The 14,814-nt window shown below is 39.0% G+C and overlaps 1 protein-coding gene and 1 pseudogene across 2 annotated transcripts in view; one reads left to right on the top strand and one right to left on the bottom strand.

Annotated features, from left to right (window-relative positions):
* Positions 1-430: 430 nt before the first annotated feature.
* The window catches only part of LOC120800122 (immunoglobulin lambda-1 light chain-like), a 29,505-nt gene continuing 15,121 nt past the window's right edge, over positions 431-14,814 (top strand). The window contains exons 1-3 of one of the 2 annotated variants that reach the window (XM_040145971.1): positions 431-577; positions 2,293-2,601; positions 2,720-2,915. In XM_040145971.1, coding sequence (XP_040001905.1) covers positions 439-577; positions 2,293-2,601; positions 2,720-2,880 — 609 coding nt within the window. In that variant the 5' untranslated portion in view covers positions 431-438 and the 3' untranslated portion in view covers positions 2,881-2,915. Of the gene's footprint in view, positions 578-2,286; positions 2,602-2,719; positions 2,916-14,814 lie in introns of both variants that reach the window. The other variant, XM_040145970.1, reaches the window with a different exon arrangement.
* LOC120800125 lies at positions 6,529-14,603 on the bottom strand (annotated as a pseudogene).

Here is a 14,814-nt window from a genome sequence, read left to right as displayed (position 1 = left end):
TCAAACATTTCTTAAATCTACCTCCTTATCTAAGCTTAAGGAGCGAACCACATGACATACTGTTGAGTACGTTTATGTTGTAGAGATGGATTTGAAGTGATCTGCATCATTACACTTGTCTGCAATACATTGTGTATTTTATTGTGTTCTGTGTATTTTTATTATGTATCGTGATTTTAGCTTTGTACTTTTACATGGTATGTTGTATAATGCATACAAGAGACTGTCACAGTCAAAGACTTGGACAAATTCAAATGTTGACCTGATGGTGGCGAAGTCAAAGGACCAAAGTTACCACAGTTCATCCTGAGGGGAACGTGAATGTCTGAAACTATTTATATGTGAATATTTGTTGAGATATTTGAGCAAAAAAGAGAAGAAAGGAAGAGACAGTCATGTTGATGTGAACATGAGAGAAAAACTTGGTGGAGCTGAAACATGATCCTGGTCCATCATTTGTACTCGTTCACCTCAGCTGACACATTCAACAGCAGACAGGTTTTTGTACCAGTCTGTTTCACTGTGAGAGGAAAGTACTACGGCATCTTAGGCTCTGGAACTAAACTGTATGTAACAGGTAAGAATCCACATTTATTTTCCTTCAGTTGTTTTACTGAAGAAGTTTAAAATGTGTTTTCAGTCAGTTTCTGCTGCTTCAGACTTTACATGTTAGTTTTTTCATAGTTAGTACAAAGTTCCTTATGCAGCCGCTCTGAAATGGAAAGGTTGGATAATTTGTGAAAAGATGTTTAAATCTCACTGCACAGCAGAAGGAATTCTTTATTTCTGCTCGAGGTAAAAAGTTCTGATATTGTGAGTGCAATCTGGAATCAGCTGCTGCTGAATGAATCATCAGACGTCTTCTCTCTTCTCTCTCCTGAAATCAATTCATTTTTAGACAAATGACTGTGGAGGATTTTCCTGCTCAGTTGACTTTTTGTACAAAATTTAGAGTTGATCAAAGTGAATTTCAGTGATGAGCAGGATTCTTCACATTCAGTCTAATTCATAAAAGTAAAATGTTTCCTAAACGTTCATTTTGTTCACGGGAAATGATATTTCTAAAGTTTCTGGAGGTAAATACATTAAATGAACACAGTTGTTTTCTGACGATAGATTTATTCTGTATGAAATATTGGGAAAAAAATTACATTTTATATTCAACATTACATAAAAGTTTTATAATGTTAAATAATCAAGAGAGTGTCAATTAAATATAATTAATAGACTGAAAAGACATTTTCTTTTCAAGCAGTATATCAGCATGATGATGTACAATATATAAATCTATATTACCAAGGTAAAATTCACAGTAAATACATGTTTCAGGTTAAAACTGTATATTTAATGATTGTAATGTCTCTTTATTTAACGGTGAGTTTGTGTTTTTGTGTAAGATATATTAACAATAAGGTGAAATATATTTGGCATTATCTGAAGAGAAATAGGCTATATGTTATTTTTATTATATTTGTTTTCTGTTGTTTCTATGACTGGAAATATTTTTTGCAAAATGTAGAATTTAAAGTAGCTTTTGTGGTTTAATGTAGAATTTGTTCAAAATTATAAGAGGTTAAATATTATGTGTAAATTTTAAGTGTACATTTTTCATCATGACATTATGAAAAAATTATTTATTTGACACAAAATGGAATATATACATATGTATATACATATATATATGTGTGTGTGTGTGTGTGTGTTTAATGTTTAGAGACATTCTACTTGTGTAGCTACGAGAAAATACAAAAACACGTTCAAACTTCTTTATTTAAAATCAAACATATATGACCAAACTATATCATGGTCAATGTTTCAGGAATAAAATCTTGTGATATTATTCATATTGTGAAATCTGCCGTTAACACTGTTTATCTCACGACTGTCATTGTATGTTAAATAATGCTAAGTGTGTCTTTTTGTAAAAGATATAGTTAAAATATTGAAAACATCCTAATATAATATTATGATGACACATATATTCCGAGCTTATGATTTATAAAAGTGAAACATGAATCTAAAGAATTGAACTGCTGTTGCCATCTTTAACTTCCTTTAGCTTCCTCTTTCTCTGATCGTAGACATAATATACAACCATGATATATAGCACAGTAAATATATGTGGAGGTGAATCCAGTGCATGTGCTGAACTTTGTGCTGTATTGATGAGTAGTTTAGTGACCAGAGTCCATGTAGTTTCCAGGATCAGACTGAATGCAGTGCAGTGCTGGAAGCTGCTGCTGACTGTGTGAATGTGTGTCTGTGCTGCTTGTTGCTGCTGTCAAGCTTCAGATGAGCCGGTAGTGAAGCCCGTGGTGAGCGTGTACCCAGCAGCATCCAGAGCCCACCTGGAGGGGAAGAGCTCCCTGCTGTGTCTGGCCTCAGACATGTCTCCTCCTCTGGTCCAGTTCTCCTGGAAAAGACAGAAGCAGGATGGTCCTCTGGAGGAGCTGCCCCCTGCTGAGGGAGAGCAGCTGGAGCTCAGAGGGTCGGGTCGCGCCGCCGCCATCAGGGTGGTTGACCGGGACGCTTTCTACACATATAAATACCGCTGCTACGTCAGGCACGAGGGGGGCACAGTGGCGGCCCAGACAGAACAAGGTAATGAAGGATTGGTGACTGTGTTCAGCAGTGATTCATTTTCACGTGGAGACGCTGTCAAAGACAGCAGAGCAGCAGAGGACTGACTGATTTCTTTTTTCATCCCTTTCTGTTGCAGTGGTTCCCCTGGATCCTCTCCAGCCTCAATGCAGGGTGAAGCTGCTCTGTCTGCTGTACACAGCGCTGATAGTGAAGAGTCTGGTGTACTGCTGTGGACTCTCTCTGATCAGGATCCTCAGAAACAAGGGACCATCCACCAGTGGCACACATGCCGACTGACTGTTTTCTGCTTTTCTGCCTTTTCTCACCATCAGTTCATCACTATTGAGAAATTCAAGTAGAAGGAATGTTTTCATGCACGGGTTAGATACAGTCAGTCTAAAAATAATAAATACATATATCATATACATATATTTGCAGTTACTAAGTTTAAATTGTGTACTATAGTGTCATTGTAATACTCTATATCCACTTTAATAGGGACTCGTACATTCATAGGAAATTAAGCTGAATCATTAGGTGTCTGGTAAATATTCTGTTGTTGTTAGTATTTTTTCGGTTCTTATGTTTGTTTTTTTTAATACTTTCTGCAGAGTGTGGCCAGTTTGCCAAATTCAATCACTGTAACATTCTCAATGTATATTAAAAAAAATCACACTGTCTGTTTAGTATCAACATCCTCTTTTTTATGAATTTAAATTTGATTTTGGATCAAACAATTAGGAACAGAATCGACTATGTTGGCCAGATATACTGACACCTACAAGTAATTTGACTGTGGCTGGAAATAGCTTTCAGTATACTTTAATAAAGTGCCAGGAACAAATGAACAGGAAGATACAATTATAAGCGCACAGCTTAACTGGGGAGTTAACTTGAACATTAACCATCTTTACAAATGCGTCAGTGTCAAGGTAAAACTCTATGCTGATGAAACTGTTGTTTACACACACAAATAAAACAGCAGGGCAAGTTACTTAAGATCCATATAAAGTTAAACATATGAAATCATTTATTTTACATTTAGTTAAATATAAGATATTATTTACAAACTAATTTAAATAAATACAAATGTACGTGTATGACATCATTTACAAGCTGCTCAAAGTACATATAAAGTTACTTATACAGTAGGACCTCATTTAAAAGCTGACTAAAATTTTTAAAGTTACATCTATGACACGATTTACACTCCAAACTTCATCTTAAAACATGTTGAAAATGATACAATTAAATATATTTTAGTAACTGAGAAAGTGGAAAAAATTAAATTTTGTCTTTTTTTGGGATGTTTTTTACATTGTCTGCATTGGCTGTGAAGCAAAAGTCATACAACAGCGACACCTTCAGTTTTCATCGGTATTCAACAGATTCAAATCTCATCAGTTCATCTCATTTATCACTTTGATCAGTATAAGAAATGTCACTTATGCAGTGTTGTGGTTGGTTATAAGAACGGTTCATTACGTTTTTGGCTGAAATCAGAACATGAACGCACTGAAGCTCCTGATTTAGGTCCTGACTTTAGCTCCCGGACCTCCTCACTACTTGGGTCTCTGAAACTTAACAATAATTAATTTGCATAACCACGGTCCTCAGAGCTTAGATAGCTTAGATGACAAATTCTAGAGACGTCAGATCAGAAAACTCTGATTCTTGTAGTTCTGGAGGGTCCTGACAAACAACCTGTGTCAGGTATGTAGGAGAACTTGTTGGCAGTAAAACTGTAAAGCGACCTTTAAGTGCTAAAACTCCAAATCTCTATAAAAGAAATCCAAAGGGCGAGACCTCCGGGTGGTTCGTCTCTGTGTGTCGCTGGGCTCAGTTTAACTCTGTGTGGGTGGAGGGCTCATCGGAAAAAGTGTCACTAAGAGACAAACTACAGAGAGGGAGGGGGGGTTCATGAGTGTGTACAGCAGCAGATATGAATCTGTTCTCAGTGGTTATTAGGACTCATAAAAAATCAACACTTCCTTTCCTGCAGTAGATGGGCTGTGTGGGTTCCTGCTCTGCAGCCTTCACGCCGTTAGCTCTGGGCTTTCACTGTGACAACACAATGACAGTTACAAGCATCCACTCTGGTTAAAGAATCATTCCAGGAAGGATCTGTGTTCTCACTCTGTGAGAGAACCAGCTCAAATCCTGACCTCGGAGCTGAGAAATGAACCTGGATGAAATAAAAAGAAGTTAAAGCTCCTTCAGTCTGCAAAGGTCCCATTTTATTACCTGTCACTAAATCGAACTGTGTTTTCAGCCTTTAGAGCATTTACACGAGACAAATTACTAAATGAAGTCTGAACATGAGAGTATGCAGAATAAAACTGTGAGGTGTTGGTGGACGTCATTATTATAATAATAAATAATGACTGACTCCTACACAGACGAAGAACACTTGAAAAAAGTAGAAATATTTTTTAAAAAGTAGAGAAGATTTTAATATTAAGAACGCAACTGAAATCATGATTTTCAGAGATTTTTGTGAATTTTAAACACATAGAAATAAATGCTTTACATTAGAATATGAATAAACATCCGATTTACATCAAATATCCTCCTGCAGGTTTTTAGGAAGAAGGAAACTAAATATTTCCTGTGGGGTTTTTTGTATATATAAGATGTTAATAATAATTAATTATTCTTTGACTACTAAAACTTGAAGGTAATGAAAGGATCAGTATTATAGCAAGTAAGACGTTTTGATTTAGGCATATAATAATTCATATTTTCATTACTATGTTCTTATTTTATTATCAAATTATCAGTAATTTCTCATATGAAATATTAATAAAAGAGATTCATTCTGAAATGTTGGTGTTTCTGAAATCTTACATCCTCTCATGAATTTCTCCTTTAGAAAAATTACATTTCACAGTATTTAAATTGATACCATGAGAGCATGTTCAACACCGAGTCCCTGCCTGCAAATTTAAAAAAAAAAGTACATTTGTTCTCATTAATCCGAGCAAGAAAACTCACCACATAGAGACACAACCACAAACCACTGAGACAAACAAGTCATGTTGTCGTTCTCTTCTTGAGGAAGAACTACAGCGTCCATGTTGGTTCACCTCAGGTCTCGTTATTTTAGTAAGTTACAGTTGATTAAAAAAAAAACACCTTTTGTCAGAGGAGTCTGTACATCTCAATCAGTACCAGATGTTAATTCCGTCATCTCATCAATCCCACTGACCCACTGTATGTTATCTACATTATATGTTACTGTAAAACATGCTGTGTTTTTCTTTTACATTGCATATGTTAATTGTGCATTTCTGTGTGAGGTATTTTGTGATTCTGTCTTGTAACGTGTTAGATAAATATAAATCTTAGTTCACTCATAATCACTAACTATACCAACCAATTTTTCTATTCATACAAACTTTTTAAAATTAGTTGTATTTGGGTTACTCTGAAACAAAATAAACAAACCCATTGTTTTTCCAACATTTAAACTTCAGCCTCGACTGATCAAGCTGCTGTGTGATCATTTTTATAACAAGTGTAGTTTTAAAGCAGCTCCATCTGCTGATTGTTCATGGGCGTAAACCATAGTGTCATCAGCATAGAGTTTGACATCCACTATGACACAGTTATAAAAGATGATTAATTTACAACCTAAATGATCAGGGGACCCAGCACTGAGCCTGGTGGTACACCCACAGCCACTAGTTTATATAAAATAACTACATGTTTATGTTGGCTTATGTTTTGTAGTGTCGTTGCGTTTTTTTCTTAGCTGTGTGCCTATATTCATATCATCCTGTCAGTTTGTTTTTGACATTATGTGAAAGTATATTAAGAGCTACTTATAACAAGAGTCAAGTTACTTGTATATTTCAACAAACTTGCCAATGAAGCACATTTTCTGTTTGAAATCAATAAAATACATGATGATTATAAAACACAAACACACTGATTTTTCAGTTTATTGAGACGTTTACAGTGAATACATCTGACAAAACTAAACCCTGCAGAATGTATTGAAAAAAATTTCTACGACAATTTCTACCAAGCAGCTAATGATTCAGCTTAAATTTCTATTAACGCACAAATCGGAATTTAACGTGGAAATACTGTAAACAAGTGCATCAAAGTAACACTCAAACACATAATTCACACTGAGTAACTGCAAATATACATGTGCATATATTTCGGATGACTGAATCTAGACTGCGCACCTCTGACTCCTGAGCAATGAGTAAATGAGATGAACTGATGGTGAGAAAAGGCGAAAAGCAGAAAACAGTCAGTTGGCATGTGTGCCGCTGGTGGATGGTCCCTTGTTTCTGAGGATCCTGATCAGAGAGAGTCCACAGAAGTACACCAGACTCTTCACTATCAGCGCTGTGTACAGCAGACAGAACAGCTTCACCCTGCACTGAGGCTGGAGAGGATCCAGGGGAACCACTGCAACAGAAAGGGATGAAAAAAGAAATCAGTCAGTCCTCTGCTGCTCTGCTGTCTTTGACAGCGTCTCCACATGAAGCTGAATCACTGCTGAACACAGTCACCAAGCCTTCATTACCTTGTTCTGCTAAGTGTTTATGACAATTAAAGTAACTCCAGAAACAAATGGAAAGTCCAAATATAAGAAAAAACAGATTACTATGAGTTTGGAGTTGGATTCATTGATTTTCTTTTTGCAGCCACTTGGGGGCAGAAGAACTCCACAACTAGTGAAAAAAGTCATCTCTGACCTTTCACCTTACACAGAGTCATTCGATTCATTCGTCATACAGAAATATTAATTAGTGGAACTTTAAGATATAGTCCCTCAAGTTGTTATTAGGACCCTCAAAGCCCCACATTTAGTATAGAGCCCCCAACACGTGTTATTAGTCAGAATGGTGATGTGAAGGCTCTGTTACTGGGATTTGTTGTGCTGTTGGAAACTCTAACAGAATCGAAGAGTGTAGGTTTAAATCCCTCAGGGATGTGCAGAGGGTGAACAGACTGATATGCAGCCCTAACTGCAGCAGAACATTGGAGCTGTCCATGCAGAGAGGCAGCAGGGGATCTTACAGTCAGCTTGCTGCACAGCTGGCAGGGCAGGTGGCTCTCTCTCTGGAGGACAGGAGGCTGCTGGAGCTGGAACCTCTGAAACAGAAAAGGATTCAAATGTTTGGCGTTGCAGTGAGAAATCAGTCAGTCCTCTGCTGCTCTGCTGTCTTTGACAGTGTCTCCACGTGAAGCTGAATCACTGCTGAACACAGTCACCCAGCCTTCATTACCTTGTTCTGTCTGGGCCTCCACTGTGCCCCCTCGTGCCTGACGTAGCAGCGGTATTTATAGGTGCTGTTCTCTGGCTGATGAATCAGCAAGACGGCGGCGGCGCGATCCGACCCTGTGAGCTCCAGCTGCTCTCCCTCAGCAGGGGGCAGCTCCTCCAGAGGACCATCCTGCTTCTGTCTTTTCCAGGAGAACTGGACCAGAGGAGGAGACATGTCTGAGGCCAGACACAGCAGGGAGCTCTTCCCCTCCAGGTGGGCTCTGGATGCTGCTGGGTACACGCTCACCACGGGCTTCACTACCGGCTCATCTGAAGCTTGACAGCAGCAACAAGCAGCACAGACACACATTCACACAGTCAGCAGCAGCTTCCAGCACTGCACTGCATTCAGTCTGATCCTGGAAACTACATGGACTCTGGTCACTAAACTACTCATCAATACAGCACAAAGTTCAGCACATGCACTGGATTCACCTCCACATATATTTACTGTGCTATATATCATGGTTGTATATTATGTCTACGATCAGAGAAAGAGGAAGCTAAAGGAAGTTAAAGATGGCAACAGCAGTTCAATTCTTTAGATTCATGTTTCACTTTTATAAATCATAAGCTCGGAATATATGTGTCATCATAATATTATATTAGGATGTTTTCAATATTTTAACTATATCTTTTACAAAAAGACACACTTAGCATTATTTAACATACAATGACAGTCGTGAGATAAACAGTGTTAACGGCATATTTCACAATATGAATAATATCACAAGATTTTATTCCTGAAACATTGACCATGATATAGTTTGGTCATATATGTTTGATTTTAAATAAAAAAGTTTGAACGTGTTTTTGTATTTTCTCGTAGCTACACAAGTAGAATGTCTCTAAACATTAAACACACACACACACACACACACACACACACACATATATATATGTATATACATATGTATATATTCCATTTTGTGTCAAATAAATAATTTTTTCATAATGTCATGATGAAAATGTACACTTAAAATTTACACTTAAAATTTAACCTCTTATAATTTTGAACAAATTCTACATTAAACCACAAAAGCTACTTTAAATTCTACATTTTGCAAAAAATATTTCCAGTCATAGAAACAACAGAAAACAAATATAATAAAAATAACATATAGCCTATTTCTCTTGAGATAATGCCAAATATATTTCACCTTATTGTTAATATATCTTACACAAAAACACAAACTCACCGTTAAATAAAGAGACATTACAATCATTAAATATACAGTTTTAACCTGAAACATGTATTTACTGTGAATTTTACCTTGGTAATATAGATTTATATATTGTACATCATCATGCTGATATACTGCATGAACAGAAAATGTCTTTTCAGTCTATTAATTATATTTATTCTATAATTTAACATCATAAAACTTTTATGTAATGTTGAATATAAAACGTAATTTTTTTCCCAATATTTCATACAGAATAAATCTATTATCAGAAAACAACTGTGTTCATTTAATGTATTTACCTCCAGAAACTTTAGAAATATCATTTCCCGTGAACAAAATGAACGTTTAGGAAACATTTTACTTTTATGAATTAGACTGAATGTGAAGAATCCTGCTCATCACTGAAATTCACTTTGATCAACTCTAAATTTTGTACAAAAAGTCAACTGAGCAGGAAAATCCTCCACAGTCATTTGTCTAAAAATGAATTGATTTCAGGAGAGAGAAGAGAGAAGACGTCTGATGATTCATTCAGCAGCAGCTGATTCCAGATTGCACTCACAATATCAGAACTTTTTACCTCGAGCAGAAATAAAGAATTCCTTCTGCTGTGCAGTGAGATTTAAACATCTTTTCACAAATTATCCAACCTTTCCATTTCAGAGCGGCTGCATAAGGAACTTTGTACTAACTATGAAAAAACTAACATGTAAAGTCTGAAGCAGCAGAAACTGACTGAAAACACATTTTAAACTTCTTCAGTAAAACAACTGAAGGAAAATAAATGTGGATTCTTACCTGTTACATACAGTTTAGTTCCAGAGCCGAAGATGTAGTAGTACTTTCCTCTCACAGTGAAACAGACTGGTACAAAAACCTGTCTGCTGTTGAATGTGTCAGCTGAGGTGAACGAGTCCAAATGATGAACCAGGATCATGTTTCAGCTCCACCAAGTGTTTCTCTCATGTTCACATCAACATGACTGTCTCTTCCTTTCTTCTCTTTTTTGCTCAAATATCTCAACAAATATTCACATATAAATAGTTTCAGACGTTCACGTTCCCCTCAGGATGAACTGTGGTAACTTTGGTCCTTTGACTTCGCCACCATCAGGTCAACATTTGAATTTGTCCAAGTCTTTGACTGTGACAGTCTCTTGTAAGCATTATACAACATACCATGTAAAAGTACAAAGCTAAAATCACGATACATAATAAAAATACACAGAACACAATAAAATACACAATGTATTGCAGACAAGTGTAATGATGCAGATCACTTCAAATCCATCTCTACAACATAAACGTACTCAACAGTATGTCATGTGGTTCGCTCCTTAAGCTTAGATAAGGAGGTAGATTTAAGAAATGTTTGATTTGTCACAGTTCATTCATGCATTCATTCATTTTTCCACATTACTAACTCTCCTCATTTCATTTCAGACCCTGCCACGACCTCCTGTCCTGCAGTCCCCCCGCTTTTCCTGCCTTTCAGCCACCTGACTCCTCCCCTTCCACCTACTCACCTGTTCCCAACTCCCTAATCAGGTCGTAGTATTTATACCGGCCCATTTTCGCTCCTTTCCTGCCAGATTGTCTATTGTGCTTTCCACGCTGTAGCTTTCCTGCCTTTCTTGGCTGTTTTTCTTGTTTTTTCCTGGTTTTGACCACCTGCCTGGTCTTAGATTGAGCCTCCTGCCTGCTCCTTTCGCCTTTTGCCTGGTTCATCTTCCTGCCTGTTACCCAACATGGCCCACCGCCTACTTTTTTCCCTTGCCTCCTCCTTTCTGACGAGCCTTGATGAAGATGAACTGTTCTGAACTTTTACCGATGTCTCTGAGTCCTGAGTCTTGCTATTGAGTCCTTCTCAACCTGAGCCGTCACAGTACAATGTGAACAGTATGGACTAAACCTCAGCTGCGAGCTCTTTGGGACCAGGAACTGAGTTGACCAACGCCATTCGTCTCCATGAACATCAATTCACATCGCTAGCTATTGGACTGCATGAGGTTTCCCTCCATGAGTGCATCCTGGGCTCCATTAATGAGCTGATCCAATCCCTCACTGTCCAAACCCAACCACTTCCTGCAGTGTCTCCAGTTCCTGCTCTGGCGGTTTCCACCTCCAAACCCTGCCTATAACCACCTGAATGCTACTCCAGGGAGCCAGGAGCCTGCAAACCTTTCAAACTCCAGCCTTCCTCTGTCCCCATCAAAAAAGCCAGAACCACTTACACCATCTCCTTTCTTACCGGCCTAGCGAGACTCTGGGGAACAGCAGAGGAAGGCTATCTTTTCATAGGTCAAATTGTTCACGTCTGAGCTGAGGAAGGTGCTCACCATACTGCCCCCAGGACGGATGCTGTGGGGGGTCTGCTGAATTTGAGCCAGGGAGGTAGACAAGTAGTGGACTAATCCATTGAGTTCCAGACTGTAGCAGCTGAAAGTCAGTGGAACCAACTTGCCTTGTGTGACGTCCATTGTGACTATTTTGTGACTTTTGTGTTGATTGTAACTGTTCTCTACAACAAACACACGCAAGTTTTTCTGACCAGATGCCACCATCAGCAGGACAACATCGTATGTCTGTTTCCTCCAAACCGGTTATAAATCCGTTTTATGGAGACTGTCCTCCCATAAACAAGCAGCCCATATGTCGTTGCTGCAAACAGCTTATCACCCATGTTTACCTTTCATTGTTGAGTGATATCTTACAGTCGAGTGAGACCGTAGTAGTTTTTCAAGCAAATATCCCTAAAACCACAGGTTTACATTCAACTGATGAAGCCATCTCGTGGCTGCAGGAAGTATAATGGTATTAAAGGAGGAAGTCAGGTGACGATGTTATAGATCCACAAACTTCACGGGGGAGGAGGTTGTGGACGGATGAATGGGTTGACAACACATTGGACTTTAACACGGGACACCGCTGTTTGTTTACCATTTCAAACCGATAATTAATGCTGTTTCTCTTAACCATGACCATGTGCGTTCAGTTACCTTAACCACTTTTTGATTATTGTAACCATGACAACAAAGGTCCTGTAACCTTAATGAGTTACTTATTGTAACCCAAACCATGATCTCTCCCTAAACCTCAATAAGTTGTTTTTGTACCTAAACCTAATCAAACCTTGACCATAGCATTGTCTCAGCATAAATGGGTCAGTTCTTTGTTTTTACAACATTGTTTAAGTCGATCTGTGGCATCTCTCCTGCCGACGTAGGGGCGCTAATTCATGAAACACTCCCAGGGGTCGTATCAGAGACTAGGGACAAAGGACTCATATGGTCATTTAGGTTTGAGGACTTGTCAGTTTTATGATCTCACAACACTGTGGTTCATGTTTGGTCAGGTTCAAGTAAAGATCATGATTTGTGTTAAAATAAACACTTTGTTAAGGTTTGATGAGCTTTGTCATCATGGATACAGCTATAATCACCTTAAGGTCAGGGAAACATTGTTGTGATTCTTTAAAACAAATCAAAAGTGACTCTCTGTTGGAGATGGGACACGAACAGCTATATCCTGTGATAAAGGTCCAATGTTTTGTTGCCCAATGAATTGTTGATGAATTGTCATAACTTTGGTGTAGCGTTTAATCCCGGGAAACGTAATTCCCTGGAATCCACTTCCAACCTATTTCAATAGCGGAAAACTGGGAAATATTCATTAAGTGTAAACCAAATAAGCTGATAGTAACAGAATATTTCGTATCCCTATTCCCTACTGAAATACGTGATTCCTTTACGTAAATCCTTTACATCCTCCCACAGGGATGCAATTGCTGTAGCCGTCAGAGGGCACTGATCCACAACTCAGTTAACCAACTTAGTTAGCCTACGACATGATGTCTAACAACAGCTTTTTGTGGAAACACTTTAAGAGAGTTAACAATGAAGATGCAAAGCGTGTGCTCTGTGAACGAGTGATCAAATGTGCCGGAGGTTCAACAAGTGGTTTGTGGAGACATTTGGAATCTGAGCATGAGAAAAGTGAAAGTCCACCAAAGAATGCAAGAACATTGGGTTCATAGCTTATACAAAACACTTCCCAACGCGAAATACTGGCAGAGATGGCAGCATATTAGGGATTTACATTCAACAGTGTGGTGAAATGCGCCTATCTCAGAACAGCACTGAAGAAAGACGTTCATGATCTCCTGACGAATCCATCCAAATCCTCACAACAAGTGACAAAGATAAGCTGAGAAGTTACAAGACTTGGTGGAGTGTGGTGCAGGCTTCTCTTATTACTGATGTGATGCCCCCTCCCACTCTGTTTGGGGCTTCTCGTGTGTGTGTTTTTCCTGTTCTCTTAGGATGCAGGCAGAGTGGCAGAGGTGCGTCCAGACGGATGATGAGCTACACCTGAAGCAACTCCTCCTGATTGCTAGCTTATATAAGAGGGCTGGATATGACAGTTCTCTCTCTCTCCTCCCAGCAGACAGTAGTTTGGGTTTTCATTACTATTTTACTTCATCCTTTGCCTACACCAGACGTTCACACGTTCAAGCACTCATCTCACTACTGATACAATGGACTCGCATATCTCCCAGTAAAATTTGTGGATTGTCTAATATTAGTGAAATAAATGTGTTACTTTGATCCTTGATTCTTGGTGTGGTCTCCCTTGTTTGTCACGAAGTTGAGCTTGTTCGTGACACTGATTGCACTTCCTCTTAGAACAAAAGATTCATGAGCGTGAATCTGAACCTGGTTTGAACACTAGGAGAAAATGGAATCTGTCCCTGTTAATCTGTATCTCAGGCTTTGGCTTGGAGCCTCATCAGACTTGTCTTTGTGTCCTTGGAGCTGGAGGTGAAATAAGTGAACCTGGGCTGTGGTTTGCTGCTCTCTTCCTGTCACAAACACTATTTGACATCTGTTCATCTGTAGGTTTTTGTTCAGGCTGCAGGGATCATTTCTCACTGTGGGAGCCAGACTTCTTACAGTAGCAGTAGTAGGTGGCTGAATGAGAGAGTTTAACTTTCTTTATCTTCAACTCACAGCCGTTCTGTTTATTCTCAGCTGTGAAATCATCTTTCTGAGGATGACCGTAACCTGAATCTATTTTGCCATCTCTCTTGTCAAAACGCAGAATCAATGTGAATGTTTCTGTGTCTTTCTTCTGGAACCAGTATATATCATCACTGTTACACTGTTGAGTTCCTCCACAGGTGAAGGAGACTGTGTCACCAACTCTCCTGGTCAATGATAACTGGTCCTGGATCAGCTCTGCTGCCGTGGCAACCAGCGCTGTAGAGAAACAGAAAGACAGATGAAGGTTCGTGTGACAGTGTTTGTTAAAGGTTGAGTTTGTTGGCTCCCTATTGGCTGGAAACACTCACCTGAACACAGACAGCACAGAGCAGCAGCTGGGAGGAAAAGCATTTTGTGCAGTGGTGTTTCCTCTGGTGAACCTGGGGAGAAGTGGCGCTCTGACGCAGCCGAGGCCAAACAAGGACGAGCTGTGAGATCAGACCGGGGCCACGTGGTTTCTGACAGGTCCTCAAACCTCCCATCAGCCCTTGCGGCCCACAGAAGAGGCTGCTGATGATTGACGGCTCAACCGAAGCTGTGGTGTGGTTTTCCGCTGAGTGGGAGGTTTTAAGGGGGAAAGAAAAGTGACAAACTCTGGTGAGTTGAACGGTGAAAACGATCATTTCATGGCAGGAACATTCAAGTATAACACGCTTCTATTTTCAGTGTGTGATTGGTCAAACTGGGACCTTCAGTCTCCAACATGCTGTTTGTGT

Source organism: Xiphias gladius, chromosome 15 (assembly GCF_016859285.1).
Source record: "Xiphias gladius isolate SHS-SW01 ecotype Sanya breed wild chromosome 15, ASM1685928v1, whole genome shotgun sequence".
NCBI classification, from domain to species: domain Eukaryota; kingdom Metazoa; phylum Chordata; class Actinopteri; order Istiophoriformes; family Xiphiidae; genus Xiphias; species Xiphias gladius.
This window is presented reverse-complemented; position numbering and strand designations above follow the sequence as displayed.